Below are 25,410 nucleotides of genomic sequence, written 5' to 3'. Positions count from 1 at the left end.
TCATGGACTGCCCACAGGTGATCTGGGAATCACTCTTGTTCTCTCACTATCAACCTATGCATGACATTGACTTCTTGCAAAATCTGAGTCAATTCTTTAACTAAAGTTTCCACCTTCTAGATTTGGTGCTGACAAAATGTAGACTGATTTTTTTACAGCCTCGAAGTGAAGAATAGTTTCTATATCTTAGGAAGGGCATTAAAAAATGAAGAAGGAAGCAGATGTGAAGGAGAATTAGCTAATGCGGTCCATATGTGGTCTGCAATACCTAACACATTTAGTCTCTCTGGCTGTTCTAGACCTTCCTGTCTCTTCTAGCTATATTTTAGTTATTATCTCTGCTCCTTAGATTTGGAGCAAATGCATTACCCAACACAGTCCTCACTAGCCACTTAAAATGTGACTGGTTCAAATTGAGGTGTGTCATGATAGTATTATCACAGTGATTTCAAAGTTTAAGAATGAAGAAAAGCTCTAAAATATTCTGTTGCCATTTTTTATGTCAATGTCTTACTTTTCTACGGTCATGACAAATACTGCAATTGAGGCAGGCGACTTACAAAAGAAGCAATGAACTGGGGATTTTTGTGGTTCCAGAGGGGTAGAATACATAGCCATCATGGTGGGGAAGATGGCAGCAGGCAGGAAGGCATGGTATGGGAGCAGTAACTGAGAGCTCACACTTGATTCTGAAGTACAAGGCAGAGACACTTAAGTAGGAATGGGGTGGGCTCCTGAAGCCTCAAAGCCCAACTCCAGTGACATATCTCCTCCAACAAGGCCACACCTCCTAATTCTTACCAAACACTTCCATCAACTGGGGACCTAGCCTCCAAAGGGATGATCCTATGGGGACCATTTGCCAAGTCCAGCTTGGCCATATAAAGCTGTCAAAACATGGTTCGTGCCCTGGAATTAGAGCAGGATGTGGGCCTCTATGAGTATTAATGGTTACTGTAGATATAAGGCTTGTTTGTCTAATTATGTACATATTTTCATGCTCCTTCTTCAAGGAATATCTTCTCTGCCAAGTTAACGTCTCTATGATAATCAGAGCCAGCATGAGTCTAGGAGGCAAGGGTGTGTCTAAGGTCTCAGGAAAATGGTAAACCTTCAGGACAGTCCTTAAGGCTGTGGGAATGAACTCTGAAAACATGAGTTCAAAAATATGTAATTCCCAACTATGCAAAATATAAGGATGCAATATGAATTTTATAAGGGGCTTCACAGATTTAAAGAAACAGAGGCAGCTGCCCTATAAGCCAGCTTGTCAGAAAGGTACTAAGGAAGTAAATAAAGAGACTTAGAAAGTGGCAAGATTCTACCCAGCTAAATTTTTTTTTGTTTATGCTTACAAAGGCAGACAGGTTTCTGAGTTCAAGGTCAGCCTGGGACAGAGATAGTTTAGGTCCAGGCCCAGACATGGGAGGAATGGTAATTTCAAGGCAGGGTCCCATCAAGCTAGCTTATTGTCTGTGCTTGTGCTTGCTGTCTCTTTCTAAGAATCAAAGGGCTAGGGTCACAGGGTGCTGATTCATGGGATAGTCAAAGGAACTTGGGGGAAATGACTGAATTAATATGTAAATAAAAGACTGGGGCTTTTGATCTGCAAGAGCTGAGCAATCCAGAGAGTTTTTAGAATTAAAAAAAAAAAAAAAGCTGTTTCGAGCAGAGAGCTGTCTGGAGATCTTGAGAGAAATCTGATTTCAGAGAGAGCAGTCAGGAAAGTCATCTTGAGCAGAACAAGAGCCACCAGCTTGTAACTGATGATTTGAATTTGAGTCATTTGTTTTGCCACTCTGAGTCACCCCTTCTCTCAGGAACCCCTTTCCAAGCCTAGACAGGTCCTTGGCAGCCATTCTATTCCAGTTGATTACTATTTTGAAATAATACTTCAAATGTGTGAGGCTAGACATATAGCACCTATTTTCTTGTGTGGTCAACAGAATGTTTTAAGCTATGCACGTGGTTTGTGTTATTCATTATTAATTTTCAAACCATACTAAAACAACCGTACTAAAATAATCTGGGTATTGAGATTTCCCAGAGAGTTTACATTCATCATAATTGATCGCGGCACGAGACACAGCATCATGTGTGTCTGACTTCTTACTCCTTCAGTAGGGACATTTCTGAAGAGTGTACCAGCCAGACAAGGAGGAAGGCTATGAATGTGAACTTTTCGGCTTGACTGTTGTGTGACAAGACTTTTCCTAGAGAGATGCTGCGCACATCTTATCACTCCAGATACAGAGCCCATGAGAGACCAAAGTACAGATACTGCCGAAGTCCAACCTGATGAACCAATGAGATTTATTTTTATTTTTAGGTTATGTACAGGAGTATGTGTGAGGGGTGATTTACAGGAGCAGAAATGACTCAAAGACACCTGTATCACTAAAACCCATCCCAGCATTGGTGACAGCTCACAAAATCTGGGAACTTGGTCCACACTGCACAGTCTTTTAAGGCAGCTCTAAAGGTTGGTGAGTACCCCTTCCAAGTTACTCAGTTAGTCTAAGTATCTCCTTGGCAGCTTGGCTGGTTTCTGCTTCTTTCCCAGGCAGTTGGCCTGATTTCAGAGTCTTCTTTGCTGCCTGGTTTGTGTAAAAGTGACTCTAGGCTATTTGGTTTATTTACTCTTGTGAAGAAAGGGTCTAGTGAATGTGTTCAGTTTCAGGGACTTCCTGTAGCATTTTTGAGTTGTTTACCATCTGTCTTAGGGAGCTTCCCAGTAATAGTCATGGAGGAAGCTGTTACAAAATATTGATAAGACTGTGGAACTTGTCATGATCTCACAGCATGTATGGCTACCTGCACAAGATGTATCTAGGCCAACCTAGGCCAGATGAGGAGGTGCTCCCCAAAGTCCATCTTTTGCTGAGGAGGTCACAGAATAGGAGTCATAAGCATGTAGGTGATAGATATTTGAGGGATGATTTTCAGAGAGCAAATACGGGGACACCAATAAGGAGGCCAGCAGAGAAGCTTAAGATGGATGGGAATATAAATGGTCAGACAGGCAGAAAGAAAACTTGAGAAGGGAAGAGGCAGAGGTCAGGCCTCCAAATGCTGTAAGGTATAATAGTTCTCAGTGCCAAATATTGCTAAGAGTTCAGGTAAAACAAAGGTTAAAAGGGTATCCTTTGCTTCCTCTGCTGACGCCTGCACTGTGGTAACAATAATCATGTGTGAAGGAAGGTGAATGGATAAAAAGGAGGAGGGCATGGCTACTCCTAAAGTAAGGAGAAGATTGGTAGACATAAGGGGGAAAGCCAGCAGAGCAGAGTCTAGGTTGAATGTGCTCGGAGCAGACTAAACCCAACTTTAAGAGGCAGGTGGGGGGGAGAAGGAAGAGCAAGAGAGGATCTGCCCACTAAGGGGGCCCAGGCCAATTGGCCAATGGAGAGTAAAGGGTAAACAAATGGCTGGATTATATAGGGAAGGGCAGCACAGCCCCTGGGTCTGGAGAAGTTCAGGGTAGAAGCGGGGTATGCTAGCCATACCCTGTAACAGGCAGGGACTAAGGGAGGCTGGGAGAACAGGGCAGCTAGGTAGCACTGATATGTTAAATGGGCAATCAAGTAAGCCAATTGTCTCCAGTCTGATACCTAACTGGTAACAATTCAAACTGTGTAGTAGAGCCTTAGAAACGTGCTTCTGTCCTCTGCAACAAAGTTTTCTTCCCAGGAACATTTACCAATATACCTCTAGTGAAGATTAGTTCCGTTTTTCTCAAAGGCTATGTATATCACAGTCCCTCTGCATCTGTGGGGGTCTGGTTTCTGATCTCCTCAAATACTATGGAAAATGCTATAGGAGTAATTTTCAGCATTGTCCAGAGAATGGCAAGGAAAATGAATGAGGGATAAAGAGAGGGCTCAACAGTTAAGAATTCTAACTGCTCTGACAGAGACCCAGGTTCTCTTCCCAGCAGCCACTAAGTACTTACTGTCTGTATCCCCAATTCCACGGGAAGTTTTGCACTGGGCATGTAACAGTGCACAGACACACAGGCAAGCAAAAGGCTCACACGCATTAAGACAACAGTAAATGAAAACCTAAAAGAAAGATGCCTGTACGTATTCACGACAAATGGAACTTCGCTTAAAAGTGTATTTGATCTGCAGATAGATGGTTGATCCTACGCATGTGACATTTGGATATGACAGGTGCCTTTATTAGAAACCAGCATCACAGTTTTGGGGGTTAGTAAAACATTACAGTTTTTAGGATTAACACTAGGGTAGTTACATAATAAACAATAGCCATAAAGTGAAACAGTATTTTATAGTGCCCCTTAAAGGGCACCATCACCTTTAAATACTATTCCCCTCCCCCCCCCCCCATCTAGAGAAGGACAATGGCTGCACGATTAGGCTTTTACAACATTTTCGTTTGTTGTTGTTTGTTCTTTATTTCCTATCTCAATTCCGAATATTTTCTGGGCTACAAGTCCCCACCTCTTGCTTTACTGAAAGCAGGAAACTAGGTCAGCTTTAAGAAGTTGAGGAGAGCAGTATAAGAACGGGAAAGGATGAAAGGGCTTCGAAAGCTGTCAAAGCCAGTGGTTTCCAAAGCGGGCAAAGCATTAAAAGTGGACAAGTGCATCACAACTTTAGCTCCCAATGCAGAGGGTATACAAAGGGACCTAGATATACCTGGATAAAAGCCCTAGATGATGTAAATTCAACTTCTCCGCGGCGCTTTTACGCCGGAGTCATCGCCACCAAGCGTTCCAGATTGAAGAATCACTCTTGTGTTTTGGGTGGCGCCCCAAAGTCTTTAGAGGCCTCTTCTGTGTTCTTTTTTAGGAGGGTGAGCAGTGGATGCCCTGCTCTCCCCGGGTTCTCTGTGTCCAAGACACGTGACCTTTCACTGCGTTTCCCTCTCCGCAGGAAACGCTCAGCACTTCAGAGAAGAGCAGTTCTGAAACTGTCAGCAGCTCAACCGTGGCACCTCCAGGAGGGAACACACCCAGCCCGCCGCTCCCGCCGCTGTCACTAGCCCTCCCCTTGGGGCGGAGCATCGCTCAGACCACGCCCAGGCCGCCTGCCTCCAGTATGTTCCCGGAAGCAGACCCGCTTATCCTGGCAGAGTTGATTGGCTGCAGTTTTGGACAGTGCGAGGGGTTTTTGTTAGTGTAGTTTGGGCAGAGAAGATAATGGCTGGGCAGGGTGTTCTGCGCGAACTGCTGGGCCCTTTGAACCCATACAAGAGCGACGACGAGGAGGAGGACTGTGCTCAGGAGGAAGGGGAGCAGGACTCAGAGTTTGTGGATGCGGAGGAGCTCTGCAGCGGGGGCATCAAGGCGGGTAGCCTTCCTGGGCGAATGCGAGGTGAGCGAGCGTCAGCGGGGCCGGGTTGGCAGGGTTCAAAGAAGTATTTTCGATTCTTACTGCCTGGCGCCCGGCGTCCATTGCAGTTGACAGACAGACAGACCTGTGGTGTGGCTGCCTGCTTCACCGTACTTAAAGATGTAGTAGTAAAAGTGGTAATGGCAGTGACCCAGTGCACATACCGTGTTAACCTTGGTTTTTACATATGTCATCTCATTTAAAGTTAACAGTTTGAGGTAGTTTTACAGTCGAGGACATAGATCTATGCCCTTATTCCCACCCAGAAGCAGAATCTTTTAATTAATTACACTCCCCTGGCTGAGTCAAAAGCGGAGTTGTTCTTAAGAGACTTTGAGTAAAGGAGCGTGGGTGTGTGGACGCACACGGCTACACAAACACACACACACAAAATTCCACACATACATACACATAGCACATATACACATACATAAACACTCATACACATTCACACACATCACTCTTACACATACATATACACATATGATTGTACACACTCTTACACACATTCACACATGAATGTGCATAGAAACATACATTCATACACATACATACATGCAGTATGTGTCCAGTACAGTAATAGCTGCTGATCATGTGTGTCAACTGACTGTTGGCAACTTAAACACAGGTATGGCTGTGTTTGAATTTAAATACAAAGGATTATGTGTTGATGGAAGTGTACCTGACCATCCGGGCCAAGTATTTGGTACTGGGACAGGCCAGGGAGAGAAAATGATGAAGTTGCCATCTCAGTAGAAATGCCACTTGTGAATTAAGCAGCCATTTTGTTTTTAAAGATTCATTTTATGTACGAGTGCTGTATCTGCATGTACACCTGCATACCAGAAGAGGGCATCAGAGTGCATTAGAGATGGTTGTGATCCACCATGTGGTTGCTAGGAATTGAACTCAGGACCTCTGGAAGAACAGCCAGTGCTCTTAATGGCTGAGTCATCTCTATAGTAGCCAGGCAGCCATTCTTTAATCAGAGAAGTAACCACGACTTGTACTTAGAAGGAATACCAGACAACACTTGGAGAAGTGCATCCATGAGATTTTGATGTGGCTTGACTAAAGAAGTCAGCTGATGGGGCTGGGGATTTAGCTCAGTGGTGGAGCGCTTACCTAGGAAGCGCAAGGCCCTGGGTTCCGTCCCCAGCTCCGAAAAAAGAACCAAAAAAAAAAAAAAAAAAAAAAAAAGAAGTCAGCTGAGCCGAGCTCTACAGTAACTGTAGGAAGCGGCCAGGAGAGGCAGGTATCTCTAAACAGCTTCACGAAAAGGGAGGCACCATAGTAAATTCTTTAAGGCCTACATAAAGGTTGACATTGGCTAAGGCAGCGGTGTGGTAGGTGGAAGAACAGATCCATAGCTTGCATTGTGCTTACTTCCAGAATACACAGACGGAGCAAGCGCCCTGTGGTAGACAGGGAGTCAGTCAGAGATACAGGCAACCAGAGGGAAGTGTTACAGGTAGTGGATAGAGGTCTGCATGGGTGAGTGCTGCCTGCGCGTATGTGTGAGGGGATCAGAGAGAGTAAATGTTGAGGGAAACCTTTGCAAATTTCCTGTTATTCCCCCTCCCCCCCTTTAGTGTCTATTCCTGATGAAAATACTAAAGAAAAATGTACCGTGTATGGGCGTTTCCCACTCAAAGATCCGTGGTGGCGCGTGAGGGTCCGGGTTGTGAAACACGCGCAGTCCTCCAAGAGCTACCAAGTTCAAGGCTTTCCGTCCTACTTTCTACAGTCTGATATGTCGCCACCAGATCAAAAGTCTATCTGTTCGCTTTTTCTTAAAGAATGCAACTTTACTCCTGAGCGCATACAGGAGTTTTTAAAGTGGGTAGATAAAGTGTCAAGCTTTGAAAATCTAAACTTTGAAAATCTTCGGGAAACATTTAGAAATTTCTGCAGAGAAACCACAAAGAAAGATAAAATGCAGTCTACACAAAGTGACCAGGGCGATGAGCAGAAACTGGAAAAATCATGTAAGTAGGATTTTTACTGGTGAGTTTTTGTGTCGTCTGGACATTCAGGGACTGGGGTGCTTCAGCTGTTCGTTTTGCTGTGTCTTCCACAGGATCAATTGAGCATCTGATCAGAAGCTCTGCAGTGCTCCATTATATAAAACTTGATGAGCACGGGCATGGTGCTCCGGGGGACATTTTCTGACCCATAGGCACGAACTCTTTGTCTCGTCCACAAAATTATTAAAATCTTTTACAGTGTCATTTTCAGCCTCTGTGTTTAAGGTGCATGTGAAAAATAAATGAGCTGTCAATTTGGGCTTGGGTTTCATCCCCATACCTTCTTATATTATCATTATCTTAGGTCATGAAAAAAAAAAAGAGACCCAACTATTTCTCACAAGCATTTCAGATCGAGGACGAAAAATCTCTCATAGCCTGGAGGCAACATGTGGACAGGGATAGCTAGGAACATGGTTCAAGGGAAAATAACCTTATTTAAGATAGGATATTTAGCCGGGCAGTGGTGGCATACACCTTTAATCCTAGCACTTGGGGGACAGAGGCAGGCAGATCTCTGAGTTCTAAGCCGGCCTGGTTTATAGAGTGAGTCCCAAGGACAGCCAGGGCTACACAGAGAAACCCTGCCTTGAAAAAACAAAAGGAAACAAAAAAAGACGTGAGGTATATTTATTTCTTTGTGACTCACTTGTTTGGTTTTAAGACATGAACTTCTTATGTTACAACGTGTTTCGGTTTCAAAAGTTTGGGCATGCCAGGGTCGCCTTGGAAGCAGTTTGATAAAAACCTTGTGTTGTAATGGGTGTTCCTCTAAGATTCAGGGTTTCCACCCTGAAATTGTGATTCTGTTTCTTGCCTTTTGAGTTTGTGAGAGAGTTCCCTGAGCCACTAAAACTGAGCTCAGTTCCTGTTTTGTTTTTTGTTTTTGTTTTTAAAGAGACTAAAGAGAAAGGAATGCTTTGGCATTTTAGAAATAGTTCAATTCCAAATGACTTTCAAATAGCTTCAAAATGTGGTTTTCTATCCATATACAGAAAGATTTCCCTTTCCTCGTGAAAGCAGATGGATTTTTTCGTCACACCAAATGACTTCGAGGTCACAAGAGTCATAGTCACAATTGGGAAAGTGGCTGCAAAGGTTCATATGTACGTGACCTTTTTTTGAGCTTGGTTTTAAGTTTACCCTCACAGGATGCATTCCGGGTTTATTTTTATGGTTATATTGCAAACAAAACAAAAGACGAAAGTATTAAGTGCACGGTCATGGAAAGTTTGCTGTTCAGAACAAAGGAAGAAGCGATCTTGGTAGAAATTGCTTTACTAACTTTTTCAGTGCTTCAGGTGAGTTGAATAATCCTCCTGATTTAGATGTCTTCAGCAGATTGTGCTAAGAGAGAAAATCCTCCCCAAGTCTATCTGTCTGGGCTCACCTGTGTTTCCATCTGCCCTCCCCTGATCTCCTGCAGTCCCGTTTGTAATTGCAATGACGGCTTTGCAGTTCCCCAAAGTCATGGAATTCCTTCCAACGCTTTTTCCTCGACACTTCAAAAGTCTTATCAGTTCCTGTTCTGAAACAGTGCTGGGGCACATAGAAGAGGCTCTGGGGACACAGCCATGGAAGCTCGGCTTCCGGAGGGTAAGTGAGACTCTCTTCAGCATTTCGTAGTCTTGTCCAAGGCAGAGTTCTTCAAATTTGGCCCGTGTTGGAATTTCTCTCCGTGGAAAATGTATGTGGACTTAGTGTTGGATTTCTTCTCCTGCGTGTCACAGACAGACGGAAATGTCTTCGGGCTGTAGTTCTGCCACAAGTGTAAATAATGAAGTCAACCGATGAGTAACAAGAAGCAAAGTAGTGAGGCTGTTCAGATTCTAGCTGTTGATTGGCTCCTTTAATGTCACGTGGTATGACATGCTTCTCCGCCACTCGGCTGCCATTCGCCAGCCTCACTGAGGGCAACAGTTCTTAGGACTCTGTTGAGCCCACTCCGCTCTACAGCACGCTCTCCCCTTTCCCAGTCCAAGCCACTGGAGACAGTAGTCTCAGGATACATCATGCTGTTATTTGCTCCTTAATTGGTACAATAACCCCATTGACATGTAAGTCCAAGTTTGTTCTTATTATCAGAGATCAAGAGTTGAAAGTGGCCCTTGAGGGCCTGGATGGTGCTAGGAGTCAATGCCTTCCTTAAATCTTGGTAGCTATCAAGTGGTTTTCCAGATGAAAATGCAATTGATTTAAGTTTGAAGAGCTTAGGTATGAGAATTAAGGGGTTACTGCCTCCCATCCTAGCAAGAAATAGAGGTACCCCTTTGTTAATGTCTAGTGCATTGAGGGCCCTGGGTACAGTCGGACACCACCAGGACACAGGGGATGCAGAGCACAGGCAGAAGCAACTGAACGCAGTTGCAAGCTTTATTAATTCTTATATAGATATGAATATCTACTACCTGAATTTCCATTTTGGCAAGATACCATAAGATCATTATTCCCACGATACCAGGAACAACTGAGGCAAGACTAAACAAAGAAATAAGACCAAACAAGGCTCCTCAAAATATTCACATAACAAATCACCCCTCTTCTTTTTATCAAAATATGCTCGCCACAACCAAAAGAGCATGAGAGCCGCTTCCACAGAAACAGGACACAGCAGAACATAGTTTAAGGCCAAGTGAGAAACACATTTTCTTCTCAAGGGTGGCATTGCAGCCCCTGCTTGCACCTGTCACCAGTCCTTGCTTGATCCTGCCTGGGAGCTGCTTCTCTATGTCTTCCACACCCCTTGATGACCTTCTCCAAAGGGGCTCTAGACTTACGGACGGCAGAGAAAGCTAAGGCAGGAACGACCCATGGAAATGTGATGGGTCATTCATTAGAAGACAGATGGGTCTCTCCTTATCTCCATGTTAGTGCCCTGTCTCTTTACTGCAGGAGGAAGTCTACATGGGGAATTTTAGCATAGCTTACTTGTTTGCATCAGGGTGCCAATTTCTCCTTCATCAAAGGACATGAGTCAGGAGTTTCAGGCCCATTCTGATAGCATCATTAGTGTTGTGGTCTTATTGAACGTGGATCACCTATTTGAAAGGTACTGTCTCCCAATGGAGTTGCATTCTGAGGCAGTAGGGACTTTAGTGTTTGACTTTTGAGAGAAAACTCAGCAATCTATAAAAGGAACAGAGGGCCTAAGAAGAATGTCTCTGTGAAGATGATGGAGATGAAGGATAGTATGGTGAGTGCCCCCTTTGTAGTGGGTGGGAAGAACTGTCAGTAGACACATGGAGAACCAAGCAAGCCAAGAGAGTAAGGCAGCCATTCACCTCCCAATATGTGCTAAGGCCCCTGCAAATGCACTGTCAGTGTGGGGTGCCTCTCTGCTGGGAATCTTACATATTACATGTTAAACTCTGATTTCATTGGGGTGATTATTAAGTGTGTGCTACAGCTCTTTCCCCAGGCCAGAACAGAGGCTTGTGTCTAGATGAGGGCACAGGATCTTATCCATAGTAGAGATTAAGTCATTGTTATCTTATGGGGTTCTTTTAAAGGGACGAGGAAAGGGATGAGTGTTCCAATGTGGGAGTCCCTTGTGGAAGAAGACATCATTAGTGGTGTTGCCTGTAGAAGACCTGGCAAAGAACAAACCAGGGGAAGCCAGCGTGTATATACATGCATGTGTTAGGCTGTGTAGTGTCGTTTGACATTGAAAATTGATTTGAAATTTCTAGACCTGCCTAACTACAAGGCAGTTAAGACAAAAACAAAACAAACAAACAAACAAAAAAACCCCAAATCATCAACGATGTGTTAGCTATATAACCTTTTTCTTTAACCAAATTTTGTGGAAATATATATCTCTTAGAGCTTGAAAATGTTTAAGATAGCATCGTTTCAACTATAGCTGTGAGACCCATCACCATGTGTCCTTTGTATCAGTGTGCATCCTGAACTCTCTTTCCTGCAGATAACCTACAGAGAGATGAAGCTGCTATCCTGTGAGGCCAGCTGGACCTCATTCAGTCAGTGCCCCTCGCTGCTCCAGCTCATGACTGCCCTGCAGAAGAACGCTTTGGTCCTGTATTCTAAGCTGAGGCAGACATGCAGAGAAGATGGACACACGTACATCAAAGTAAAAGACTTGACCTGGGGCTTGTCAGAGCATATGTCCTTCGAGGAAGCATGTCAGTCTCTGGACTTTCTGAGGACCATTGACGTGATAACCTATGAGAAGGACTTCATTTTTCTTTCTGAACTGTACCAGGCTGAGCACGACATCGCCTCCTTCATATGTGAGCTGATGAACAGACCCCCATGGCATTTAAAAGTAGACGTGAGGAATGTCCTGGCGTCAATTGGTGGTGCAAAGAGCACTGATTCAGGCAGTACAGAGGCAGTGGAAGGGAGCAAGCCAGACGAGGTGGAGGTGGAGGTGGCGGCAGAGCAGGGTGACAGTGTTTTAGGTGCACAAGACAGCGGTGACCATGTTAGAAGCAATGGCGAACACGTCACGAGTGCAGAAATAAACAGAGTCCCACTGGATCGAGATCAGGTGGTCGCCCTGGAAACGATCTGCACCAATGCGGTGACCGTCCTCAGCGGGAAAGGCGGCTGTGGGAAGACCACTATTGTTAGCCGTCTTTTCAAGCATGTGGAGCAGCTGGAAGAAAGGGAAGTGCAGCAAGCCTGTGAAGACTTTGAACAAGACCAGGGGGCCTCAGAAGAATGGCTTGACTTTCCTAAGCAGAGTCCAGCCGGGGTGGACAAGGCTATAGAAGTTTTGCTCACCGCACCTACGGGGAAGGCAGCTGGCTTATTGAGGCAGAAGACCCATCTTCCGGCTTATACGCTGTGTCAGGTAAAACCTCTGACAGTTTGGCTGCAGATAGAAACATTTTCCTTAAGACGTCTTTGCTCCTTACTCAGAAGAAATCAACTTGTCTGGTTTTTCTTTCTTTTTGTTTTCACACGGGAGGTAAAACTCTGCGTCTTTTTTATACCAGGCAAGTACTTTACTGCTGACTTATACTCCCAGACGGGAGAGGTTGTAAGTCCTTCCACAGAGGTCTTTATGCTACAGCGTCCATCTCAACCTCATTCTCTAACCTATCACCCTCCCCACATGTCAGACCTCCCTCTGAGCCCTGCCTTTGCCACTTGGCTCCTCTGGGCTTCTACAGCGGAGGGAAGGATCCCTCTCCACCACTCTGCCTGCCATTCCCAGTCCCAACGCTGAGGTTCATAGCTCCTAATTTCAGCTGTGATGTAGTCCAGCTTCTTACCTCAGCTCCTGATGGATGAGCACAGGGCCCAGACACTTAAACACTATGTGAAATATGTCCAGCAGGGTGGGTTCCTCCTTCTGGAACACTGCCTCAGGCTGCTGTCTCCCAGGCATGGACTGACTTAGTTCTTCTGTTGCTGGCATTCCAGATCGATCTTCATTTGGATCTGCTCAGCTAAGACAGAGTGGATATCCTGCTGGGAAGCAGGTACCTGTGTAGCCCGTAGTCTAAAAACCAATCCACAGCAGACCGTCTAAGCACCAGCAACAGCGGTCTCACCTGCCCCCCCATGGTTCAGAGGCCCAGTGCTGCTAAGCCACCCCATCTGCCCAGGTCATCTACCCCCTGTGGCTAGCCTGCAGAAAGTCAGATTCCCTTAGCCCCATAAAAAGTTAACACCAGAGACTTGTAATATACCAGCCAGATTCCTAATGGTAAATCTCTAACCCCAAAATGCCCAGGCAAGGAACACAAAACTCAATGGGAAATAGAGTAATGTAGGGTACATTTGCCCGATCTAGGTGTGCGGCTTGAGTTTATTATCAGTAGTGGTGTAGTTTAGCTCCCTGCACAATCCGTATCTTGTGAGGACTGGTTACATACAAAGAAGGTCCCTGTTGCCTGGAGCACTGGAGGCGGAAGAAGGCATTTCTCTATGGTAGAACGCACAGCTCCATGGAACTGGGCTTCTACTCTGTTGATCTTCCTCTCTTGTATCTGCCCAATAGTCACGTTTCAAACATTTGATATGATTTCACTATGGCCGCAAGAGTGAGTACTTCACCGGTGATAGCAGTGTAAGGACTTGAGGGGCAGAGTCTTGAGCCATGGCGTTCTCCTGTTAGGAAGAATTCTAACGCTCTGGGAGGCTCGGCATTTTAGTTAGGGGTAAAGCTTTTCAGAGGCACTAGGGGAGAGTTTGTTTGTGGAGGGTTGAGGGTTCGGGTTGATTGGAAAGAAGTCTGTGTATTGTAGAACACTGGAAATAAAGCTAAGGCAGGGGGTTTGAGCTTTAACGGTGGCATTTTGACATCTCGTTGAGTCATCTACTTAAAAAAAAATAATCATATTAAACACCATTGTTAGCTGGGTTGTTTTTCTTAGTGGTTGTGGTGGTGGTCAGAAAGTTTGGAATACTTGAAAGAAAACTTAGTAAAGAGAGAAAGGATTGGAAGAGCTCAGAAAGCCAAGAGGTTAACTGGAAGGGAAAAGAAATAGATTTTGTCTTGGTTTACAACCATGGGAGAAGTCTTCAGGTTTTTTTGCAAGGCAAACTCTGATTGAAGTTTGTTATTAAGTTAAACTCAAGGCTCACTGGGAAATGTTTTTAACTGTTTGAGCCCTTTACAGTTTGGAATTTTTAAAATTCGTGTGTGTGTGTGTGTGTTCACGCTCGTTCATTCCTGTAAATGGAAAGTTCTGCATTGTGTTTGCTTTTTCCTTCCATTTTTTATGCCCACCCACCCGTAAGGTAATCTTTGTTTTTAGAACCACCTGCTAGTTATTTCTAACCTGATTTGTTTTTTATATGCACATTTTGCAGGTCAACTACAGTTTCTATATGTGGAAGAAAAATGAGGCAGACAAGCCGTGGAAATTCTCTACAGTTCGAGTTCTGGTTGTGGACGAAGGGAGTTTGGTGTCTGTAGCAATCTTCAAATCGGTTTTAAAGTTACTGCGTGAACACTCCAAACTGTCTAAGCTAGTAATCCTTGGTGAGTTAAACAGCCGAGAGTCTGCGCACTCGGTTAAGGCTCTGCGGGTGCCGTTGTGGGTGTCTCCAGGCTTTGGTTTGCTGGAGGCCGTAACAAAGCTTCCGAGTTAAGCCTGCTGCCCTTACCAGCTTCTGAGTTAAGCCTGCTGCCCTTACCATTATGGGTGGCCATCTGGCCAGTCCGTCGGCAAGCAAGGGTGAAGAAGATGGCCCTGTGCTAAGTTACTGCCTATTGCTTGAATAATGGCTATTCAAATAGTAAAAATGTCGGAGTCAGAATAAATCAGGATGTAGATCATTTGGAAATAATAAAAAGTCTGAATTATAGACCACTTTACTGTAACTTTATGATTCTAAGCCAATAATTCAACTTAGGGTTCGCCAGCCACTTAATCTGGTGAGATTGAGTTAAACTCTGTAGAGGTTTAATGAGCGGTCGATTCTGTGATTTAATTGTAATGAGATTGTATATAAATTCCATTTATTTTAGGCATTTGGGGATGTTGGATAAGCAACTGATTCTGTCAACATCTTAAGCACTCACCCAGTTGTCACCCAGCAGTCATTTTTCTTTTCTCTGGAGTTTGTTTTTTTGTGTGTGTCACACGCTGCCATCGGACGTCTGGAGCTTGTCTGTTTTTACACCGATACAGTGTATTCATTTTCTGTTTGGTAGGCTTGCTTTGCGCAGGTGAGGTCACAGCTCCCCCACATTCTGTAACACACGGAGACAGTGACTAGCGTACGGAGTGACCACATACAAGAGAGCTGAGGTCCGATTTTTAAACACGCTTTGAAGTACATGTTCCAAGTGGCTTTCCTGGGTCACAGTTATGAAAGGAGACCGGTTAAAAATTTGTCACCGTATTATGTTTTCACACACGTATTTACGTCATATGCAGCTTGATTTGATTTAGGAAACATTTAGTATTCGTTGAATGTAATATTTGTTTTGAGAATTCATTTTTATTGAAAATTTCATACATCATTATTTGGTCATGCTCACCCTTCTCCCCATTTCTTCTCCTAAATTCTTCTAGGACAGTTAACATTCTTAAATAATTTTGAATATAGATTTCACGGGTTTTTTCTAAGTTACAAAAGGTCTATAATTATGCTGTGTTATCAGTCAGCAGAATTAAAAGAATGTGCGAGTTTTAGAATCTGAGTTAAGTAAAATCTTTTTTTTTTTTAATGGCCCACCCCTTTAGGCGATGTTAGACAGTTACCCAGTATTGAACCTGGTAACATGCTGCAGGATGTTTTTGAGACTCTTAAGTCAAGACAGTGTGCCATCGAACTAAAGACAAACCACAGGACAGAGTCTCAGCTGATCGTGGACAATGCCGCAAGGTATCACCTCTTGCTGGTCTGCATTTTTATCTCTGTTGAATCGGGAATAACGTGCTTTTGTCTTAACTCCTTTAATCTGGATGATTTAGTACAATACATTTATTTTATCTTTTAATAACACCCCTGTCCCTGTTACTAACTTCTGTCGTAGTTAGGGTTTACTGCTGTGAACAGACACCATGATCAAGGCAACTCTTATAAGGACCACATTTAATTGGGGCTGGCTTACAGGTTCAGAGGTTCAGTCCATTATCATCAAGATGGGAACATGGCAGCATCCAGGCAGGAATGGCGTAGGCAGAGCTGAGAGTTCTAAATCTTCTTCCGAAGGCTGCTAGCAGAAACTCCTTTCTAGACAGCTGGGGCTGGGGTCTTAAAGCTCACACCCACAGTGACACACCTACTCCAACAAGGGCATACGTCCTAATAGTGCCATTCCTTAGCCCGAGCCTATACAAACCATCACAAACCCTTTTCTATCCTTTTTAGTGTACGCCTATTGCCACAGTTAGAAAACCAAGGTTAGTATCTTTCCTTACTGACCCAGCATAAACTGTCATTAAAATGTAAGAATGAATATATTTCTCGTCTTTAAGAATATGTACATCTTGGTTGCCTGTATCTGTGGGTTCCCTAAATATGCATACTACCAACCAGAAATTAAAATACTGCATGTGCATTGAACAGATGCACAGATTCTGTCCCTGGTTTCCTCCTAATTGACACCCGTACTGACGCTTTACACGGCTTTTACATTGCATTAGATATCAATAATCTAGAGATGATTTAAAATAAATGAGAGGTTTACGTAGGTTAATGAAACTACTGTGCCATTTTATATAAGGGCCGGGGCATCCACTTCTGGGGAGATTCTGAAACCACCCTGCAGGTAATGCACTGGGATATTGGTACGGGAATTAAAAAGTGTGTTAAGCTTAGTCCGGACTCTGCCCCAGGCAACGGGGACTTAGAAATGAGTCTTATTCTCAAAGGAGAATTGGAAATTAACTTTCTGGTAATTTCTGTGGGAGGAAAGCCCGAAAGGGGGGCGGGAAGCAAATGTAGGATTTGACTCAGATGAGTCCTGGCGGCCCCCAGGCATCTGCTCCTCAGTGGAAAAGAGCTAACTCTCTTCCCGAGTGTTTGCATAAGCCTTGGGGCTTCCTCCATACTCGGTGTGCTGCAGTGTCAGGCCCATTACTGTCCTGTGACTTAGGAGCCATTAAGGTCTGCAGGTGTGATGGGTCGTGGATGCTAAGAGATGGTTGCTTCCACTGAGTCACATTTTCATCTTTTTTTGTCTCTTTTGTGAGCTCTGATTTTGCTATTTGTACCTATGTTCAGTTGACTGTCACTAGAACCTTGAACACATCAAACTATACTTTAGTATGTCCCTGTCGACCATGGATAGGACGGTGGGGATGGTAGGGATAGGGGTGGACTTTTGTCAAAACCTCAAGAACATTGGAGTTGCGCGTATAGTATTGTTTCCCTGAAGTTTTTCTGTTGTTACCTTAGTTTTGATAGGTCCTTTTCAAGTCTGTCAAACCCGGGAGAAATGAAAATGTCTTCAACCAGTATGGGGCTTTATCTAAAACTCAGGCTTTTTCCTCAGCCACCTGTTCGGTACCCTTTTATTTAAGCAGTGTCTCTGGTCGTTCCTTTGATAATTCATCACTGTCCTCCAATATTACCAACTGAAGGATCTTTGTGACACACCAGAGGAAGTGTGTTATGTGTCCTGGGTGACACACGAAACAGGAAATCCATGTTGATTGCTTCCAAATTAAACCTGAGACATTGCCAGCAAGAACAGCCACTTACCTCCATGTTGGGAGGTAGGAATGGCCACAGGAGGCCCCTCCCACCTGACACCTCTGTTAACTCTGTTCTTAGACTCAATCACTAGGGGCTCTGTTATCAGGAGGCGCTTGAAGCATGCTGTGTTTCCTCATACGATTGGCTGGAAAAGACTTGACAGAAAGCGAGATGGAGAGGTAGAACAAGCAGATGTAGGTGCCTGGCTCAGCTGGGAAAACGGGAGTGCACACGTACAGAACACAGAACAGAGGAGAAGCAGGTGCTGTAACATACGTAAAGGATCCATTCAGTGCAGGGTAACTTACATAGAAAGAGAGTTGGAGCTACTGGGTTCAGATCTGCATCCCAGGTCCCAGTGTTCTGTATTCGTGGCCTTGAGAACCCAGTGAACTTGGTCACATCTCCTATTGCTCACCTGTAGTGAGGAGAAGACCAGCTTCCTTGCTATGTAGTGGACTGGTTCTCAGCATGGTGCACAGCATGTTGTATGATCATTTCTTTGCTGGTTCTTTCAATTGGCTTGTGGGAGGAAGGGGTTGCTAAATATGATGTTGAAGTCTCGTAGTTTTTCTAGTCTGTTATAAAATGAATCAGCTGGCCTGTATACCTGTAAAGTCCTTTCCTCCTACCATCCACTAATAGGTGTGAATTATTCTAACAGCGTTAGGCTACACGGATGGTGATTATATATATAACTATATCATCTATATCTAGACACAGATATAGATATAGACATAATATAGATATAGATAGATATAGATAGTAGGGCCAGCTAGCCTAGCCTATTTAGCAAGTTCCAGGTGAGTAAGAAACCCTGCTCAAAATAGAAGGTAGATGGCCTTTGTGAAACAACCGAAGTTGACTTCTAGTCTCCACAACCACCTGCGTGTATGCACATGTGCACATACACCCCAACTATTTACACGTGCCTTGCACATATGTTTTTTTTCCTTAAGAATCTCCAGACGTCAGTTTCCAGAATTTGATGCAGAAATAAACATCTCTGATAATTCCACATTACCCAACTCCATTCAAGATAAGACATTCATTTTCGTGAGACTCCCTGAAGAGGACAGCAGTTCTCAGTCGTCTAAAGGCAAACACCAAGCTGGTAGGTGTTTATGTTGGCTTGCATGGAAGTATTTCGGTTTTGTAATATTGCTATCAAACGACTAGCTGTGTATTGTTCGAGGCTAAAGGTAGGTCTTGCCCGTGAAAGATGGAGTACTAGAAATAAAACAACTGGAGAATCCTCAAAAGCAGGTTACTCTAGAGCAGTCGTTTTCAACCTCCCTAACACTGCGACCCGTTAGTTCAGTTCCTCATGTTGTGGTGACCCCAACCATAAAATCATTTCCGTTGCTACTTCATAACTGTAATTGTAATCTTACTACTGTTGCGAATTGTAATGTAAATGACTGTTTTCTGTGGCCTCCCAAGACCCCTATGAAAGGGTTGTTTGACCTCCTCGAAGGGATTGTGACCCACAGGTTGAGAACCACTGTCCTAGTAGTTCGTGAGGAAGTTCTTGAGACAGTGTAAGGACTCTCATTAAATACTCGAAGAGTCGGTAAGTGGCCAGAGAGGATTTTGTTTACAGAGCAATCCAAGTCTCTTCAGGAGAAAGTTGAGTTTTATTTAATGAAAATCCCTGTTCTTTTCTTCGAGGACATTGGTGACACTGTGGTTACTGTTAACACCACATGTAATTTGGGGTATCACAATGTTAGCCCGCCAGGGTTGAGAAGGGGCATGGGACAGGTCTCTTAAGCGCTTCACCACGTGTGAAATAAGAGTCAGGATTTTGGTGCCTGTGGAGCTAGGGGAGGGGCATCCATGTTAAGAACCACTGTGTAAGTACTAATAAATATCATTAAATTGGTTATTAAAAATAGTTATATTTGAGTATAATTGTCTTGGTTGACACAGCCTAGAGTCTCTGAGAAGGGACTTTTCAATTGAGGCATCACCCAGATCAGTTGGCAGGTGGGCGTGTCTGTCAGGGGTTTGTCTTGACGACTCACTGATGTGGGAGGGCCCAGCCCACTGTAGCCACTGCGGGCGGCACAATCCCAATGTAGCTATTCTTGGGCTGTATAAGAAAGCTAGCTAAGCAAGAACCAACTGAGCCAGCAGGCAGGATTGCTTCATGGTGCCTGCTTCAAGATCCTTCTTGGATTCTGACTCTGACTTCCTTCAGTGATGGAATATGTCCTATAAGCCAGATACATCCGCCTACATTGCTTCTGGTGTTTTATTACAGCAATAGAGAAGGAAACAGAACAGTAGAGGGGTTCTTTTGGTCTTGATTTAGATTTTAAAACTGACTTAGCAAGCTTGAAGCATAGTTTAAGGGTTTGGTAATGATTAGTAATGATTTAAATGATTCTTCTGAGGATTTATTATTATTATTATTATTATCATCATTATTACTATCATTATTTAGTTGCCAATCTTCTGAGGATCTATTGTAGTTGTCCCATAGTTCCTTACCATGCATGGCACGAAGCTTCCAAACCACCCAAGTCTGTCTTCGACTGTGCGCATGCCTGACCTCATCGTTCCTTTTAGCTTTCTATAAATTGGATAAGAAGATGCATATCTCGTGAGCTGGTTTGAACTACATATGACAGCTGATGTTTATGAGAAAAGCAGATACAGACTCTTCGTAGCTCGCTCTCTTTGCGACTCTCTACAGTATACCTCAAGCATTGTTTATCTTGGGACCCGTTCTGTATATTAAAGAGATTGTGCCTTTTGTTTGAGTGAGCCAGGGTCTTCTCAAGCTGACTTTGAACTCCTAATTCTTCTGTCTCCCCCTCCCTAGTCCATGGGGTAGCTGGTGCTGTCACGACCAGCTCATTAAAATGTACTTTCAAAAGAAAAACAAGTTGTCTGTTTCAGAGTGTGAGTGGCGCTTAGCTGATTCTCTGTTTTAATTAAAAAATTTGTGGGAAAATCAGCTTCTTCCTTAGGAAAATCGGGTAACTAGTCCTGACAGAGGCAAATAGCACTTTTTTATTAATAAATGGTGTAGTAAATTTTATCCATTGTTACAAAGTGCAGGGACCCAAGATAGGACCCATAATGGCCAGAGTTTCAGAGATGCTAAAACGTTACTGTAGAATAAAATGCCCAGTGCCTTGGACCTGTGAGACAGAGAGGAAGAGGAGGTGGAGAGTGGGAGACCTCTGGAAACTTCTGCTCTGGTTGACTGGGTTCAGAGACCTGAGGTCAGCTATTTTCTGGAGAGTGTCTTCATTGAAGAAATGAAGTGACTGTGATCAGCTGACTCTGTCTTTCTAGAACAGAGCACCACAGTACTCCATAGTTCACCGGCTCCTAGATGATACACAAAACCCTGCAGTGTTCCTATCTCCCTCCGCCTTTTGTCTTGAGACAGGACCTCATGTTGCCTGGGCTGCCATTGAATTTGCTGTATAGCTGAGGCTGACCTTGAACTCCTATCCCCTAGCCTCTCTCATATAGACCAGGCTAGACCCTATCTATAAAACAACAACTATGAAAACCAACCAAACCTGGGGTAGTGAGCTGGACATAATGGTATATGCCTGTCATGATGGTATTTTGTTAGTGGCTGAATTGTGGGAGGTTGGGTCAGGGGAGGAAAGAGAAAGCTGAGGTGAGTGAGGCACTGTGCTGTTAGGCCACTGGGCACTTTTGAGCCAGTGCGGCAGTATCTCAGTATTGCAATCTGGTGTGCACCAGCTCCCCATATGATAATACTTCATGAGTATGTGCTGATGGATTTCCAACTCTGACGGACTACAACCAGTACCTCAGGGGCTGAAACCTGGTCTCCATGGTCTTGCCACTGTTATGGCGCATGTCAGGGATGACGTAGGCGTTCCCGTGGTGACCTTGTATTGCACGTGGTGAGGTGTTTTACCTACTGCTTAGTAGGAATTGCTAGCCAATTTCCCCATAGAAATAGCATTATAATTTGGCAATTTTTCTGTTAACCTTTTTCTCTTTGCCAGATTTATATTCTGCAGTTAAAACTTTGCTTCAAGGGAAGGACTTCTGCAGTCCTGAAAGTGCAAAAACATCGCAATTTATTGCATTTAGAAGGTAAAATGTTTATAATGTGTTAATGTACTTTGTCCAACTCTTAAACTTCGTAAGTTATTAATGTACATTGTATTTAGGGGGAGATGCATGTAATTTCTCATTATTTCTTCTCATTCCTCAAAGTATCTTTTTATTAGACACATCAGAAGGTATTCTGAACGGGGCTGCTTTCTGTCAAGTATGCTTATATTTTCATTGGAAGTGCCAGTGAAACGAAATTTTATTTGAAGGTTAAAAATTATAAAATAGTTTTTCTCCAGCTGGGCGAGGTGGTCCCCACCTTCAACCCTTGTACTTGGGAGGCAGAGGGAGGCGGATCTCTGAGTTCCAGGCCAGCCTGGTCTGCAGAGCGAGTTCCAGGATGACCAGGACTACACAGAGAGACTCTGCTTTGATAAAACAAAAACAAAAAAAAAAAAAAAAAAAAAAGAAAGAAATAGTAACAACAAAAAATACTTTTTCCTAGAGAAAGTTCTAGAAACTCCTTATGGGATCTGCTCTGTCAGCAGGGGTGTGAGTGCTAGCATGCTTGTCTAGGAAGCACAGAGCCCTCAGTTCAATTCTCAGTATCACAACAACAAGTTAAACAATCCACTGCCCAGTATATGATTGTCTGTAAACATAAGCCGGTGTACAGTGTGTGGTGTTGACGTGACTCTGATTTTCGTGTGTTTCAGGCAAGACTGTGACCTCATCAATGACTGCTGCTCCAAGCACTACACAGACCACCTCATCAAGTGAGCATTTTCCAGACTGATCCTGTAGGGGACGGTCGTGCCTTTATTTGCTGTTCTCTTGTTTATATGTGTATTTGTCACATAGGGCCGCACATTCAAAAGTCATACACGTTCCCCCAGTTTCTGAAGCGTAATAGACTCTCTTCAATTAAATGGATTATATATCGTTAGGAACTGACATGGACCGTAAGTAGAGCAAAGTGAAAAATAAGGAATGATTATTTCTCCGTGGCGTCCAGGTTGACAACCTCCAACCTCATCAAGGTCAACACGGAGAATAAGGAGAATTTCTAGTACTATGTGAGTGGTGTTTCCAGGAGCCTGAGCAGCAGGCTGTGTGCAGAGAACAGCTTTGTACGACTTGTATTTGACAGCATATGCTCTTCACTGGGGTTGTGTAAGACATACGAGCTCCTGCCTCAAACCACTGTGTTGGGCAGCCTGACAGAAGACTCAAAAGGTGCTTGGATGGGCCCATGTTATAGTGGTCCTAGTAAGTCTGCTTGTGTCAGGGAATCTTTCTGTTTGTGTAAATGAAGCTGCAGACATGGGAATCTCCCAAAGCCTTGGGTAAGAGCAGGATGAAAAATAACCCCACAGTCTTTTTGCAGTGACTGGCACAAGTCACCATTCTTTGGTACTGTTTTCACAGAACAATGTCATAATTATTATAATCAAAATATGACAGTACTCTAAGATCTGAAACCGGAGAATGTGGAGAGAGGGTGAATTTGCATAAAAAATGAGACTTTTAGTTAAGAAAATGGATGGATCAGGGCACATCAACATCTCTAACTTGGGCGAGTTCAAGTGGGCCAGGCCAAAAGGGCTTGAGATGACAGGGTGAATGTTGAGGTGGTAAATATCATTTTGTGGCTTTGCTACACCCCCTTGTAGCGGCACCAGACCGACCCCCTACAGAATGTAAAATGAACAGGTGACAGTTATGACACCCTGATTCTTGACCTTTGGAGAATAAAATGATACAAGGGTATATAAACATCGTTGCACTTCAACTCCAGAGAGGAGCTGCTATTAAATAAAATGAAGTGGGGGAGCTTCCAGGTTTGATGGTGTGTGCACTTTCTAATGCAGAGACCATAAGAAGAAACTCATCTTTGCTGTTGGTGATAAGATCTGTTGTACCCGGAATGCGTACCTCTCAGATTTACTCCCTGACAGAGACCAGGAAGCCAACGGGAAAGGCTTTGGAGATGCCCCAGACGATAATGCTAAAGGCAAACAGGATTTTGAAAGTAGCATACGACTGTGCAATGGGGAGATATTTTTCATAACACGGGTAAGTCTTAGGAAATAACAGATTTGCCATTTAGAGGTTTTATTTCTTTTCCTCCAAAGCCCTAGATTACATTTGGGATTTAATCAGGGATGCTCTTCTTGCTCAATGTTTCTTTATCAAGAATTTTTTTATACACCCTCATTCAGGATGGACATTGGTTTGTCATTTTTAGCAATGTCTGGTTCTAACATTTTTTTTCTCTGAAAGGAAACTTCTTTGTAGTAAGTTGGAAGCTTGAATAACGAAGGACAAGGCAAAGCCATCCTTAGTCATAGCTTCAACGTAGAAACTTAGTAATTCTCCTCCCTGGGGTTGTTCTCCCTATGTAGACACCTTCTCAAACTTAAATGATTCTGAAGGGGCTGTGAGGGAAAGAGTATGTGAGGTTTCAAGGACCAAAAGTTTCTATTTCTGTTCATTGAAATACTGAAATGTGGAGGTATTCAGCTAAGCATGGATTCTCAAGCCTTTCCAGGTTCACATACTCTATAGCTACTGTCTCAGCTTCAAGCACCTGCAGATCCTTAATTTGATGGATAATGTTTGTGCTTAGTATTGCACCGGAAACAGAATGGCCTTACCATGTGCATGTTGGAATAGATACAAAGTTCTCTTTGTCTTGGTCCCAGGATGTAACTGACGTAACTTCCAAAAGAAAAAGACTTTTGACCATTAGTAATGACGCTGGATTGGAAGTGACTGTGGACTTTAACAAACTAATGACAAACTGTCAGATAAAGCACGCGTGGGCAAGGACCATTCATACTTTTCAGGTACGTGCGGCTGTTGACGGTTGGTTGTTAGTACTGATTGTGTTGGTACATTTTGTCCTCTGTGTAACAAAATGCCTGGTGAAAGCGATTGAAGAAAGAAGCCCTTTGGGCTTACAGTTTGAGGGTGCAGGTAGGGAAGACATAGAGGCAGGGGTATGAGGCAGTTGGTCACACTGCATTCCTAGTCAGGAAGCAGAGAGAGATGAATGCTGGGTACTCAGCTCTTTTTCTTTATTCCCAGCCATTACATGGACACCAGTGGGTCTTTACAGTGGGTCTTCCCCCATCAGTGAAACTTCCTTACAGCATCGTCCAGAGATGTCTCCTAGGTGACCCATGGTCCCATCAGGTTGACAGTTAGCTACAACACTTAACCACAGCACGGAGTAGATCTCATTTTTTAAAAATTTCTCTTGCTATTATTAATTCTAATTCTTCAGTTCTGGCCTAGTTTCTCCCTCATCATTTTTCTTTGTTTCCTGAGAGCTGCTTTCTAATGTGCAGCCCAGTGCTTGGCAGTGAGCCTCTGGGCCTCATTCCTATAGTCTGTGCTTCTATGCACAAAGGCACAGGAGGTGAGACTGCAGGTCTAGCTGGGCGCTCTCTTAAGTGTCCCTTCACTTCCAGGAACTAAGGCATTAGCACAGCAGCCTTACACTTCCTTCCCTCCCAGCCTCACTCTCCAGAGGGCTTGACATGACCTGCACTGCTGTCCTTAAACGTCGACGTTTTATCTGTGGTATTTTTTGGAGCATTTTTGATTTTTAAGAATATTCCAATGGAATATTATTTGATTGCTGAAGTTTTGAACATGCCTACCCAACTTAAACTTTGCTCAGAAGGGACTTTTTTCCTGTGTTTGATATATTCCTATTCATATAGATTTTATACATATAGTCTCTCTCTATATTTTCTTGCTTTCAAGATTTAAGCAAAGGGTATCATCTTACACATTGTTTATTTTTGACTTTATTGACTTTGTTGGTGTACCTT

General features: G+C 43.7%; 1 protein-coding gene across 4 annotated transcripts in view; it reads left to right on the top strand.

The window, feature by feature from the left end:
* The first annotated feature begins 4,115 nt into the window (after window positions 1-4,115).
* The window catches only part of Helb (DNA helicase B), a 28,107-nt gene continuing 6,812 nt past the window's right edge, over window positions 4,116-25,410 (top strand). Inside the window, exons 1-11 of one of the 4 annotated variants that reach the window (NM_001399836.1) lie at window positions 5,112-5,339; window positions 6,950-7,345; window positions 8,811-8,980; window positions 11,310-12,200; window positions 14,171-14,342; window positions 15,553-15,694; window positions 18,472-18,626; window positions 21,517-21,607; window positions 22,285-22,344; window positions 23,440-23,644; window positions 24,274-24,417. In NM_001399836.1, coding sequence (NP_001386765.1) covers window positions 5,165-5,339; window positions 6,950-7,345; window positions 8,811-8,980; window positions 11,310-12,200; window positions 14,171-14,342; window positions 15,553-15,694; window positions 18,472-18,626; window positions 21,517-21,607; window positions 22,285-22,344; window positions 23,440-23,644; window positions 24,274-24,417 — 2,601 coding nt within the window. In that variant the 5' untranslated portion in view covers window positions 5,112-5,164. Of the gene's footprint in view, window positions 5,340-6,949; window positions 7,346-8,379; window positions 8,981-11,309; window positions 12,201-14,170; window positions 14,343-15,552; window positions 15,695-18,471; window positions 18,627-21,516; window positions 21,608-22,284; window positions 22,345-23,439; window positions 23,645-24,273; window positions 24,418-25,410 lie in introns of those variants that run through there. The other 3 variants (XM_006241428.5, XM_017595213.3, XM_063264103.1) reach the window with 3 other exon arrangements.

This window comes from Rattus norvegicus, chromosome 7 (genome assembly GCF_036323735.1).
Source record: "Rattus norvegicus strain BN/NHsdMcwi chromosome 7, GRCr8, whole genome shotgun sequence".
NCBI classification, from domain to species: Eukaryota; Metazoa; Chordata; class Mammalia; order Rodentia; family Muridae; genus Rattus; species Rattus norvegicus.
Note: the sequence above shows the minus strand (reverse complement) of the source record. Positions and strands in the feature narration are given on the sequence as shown.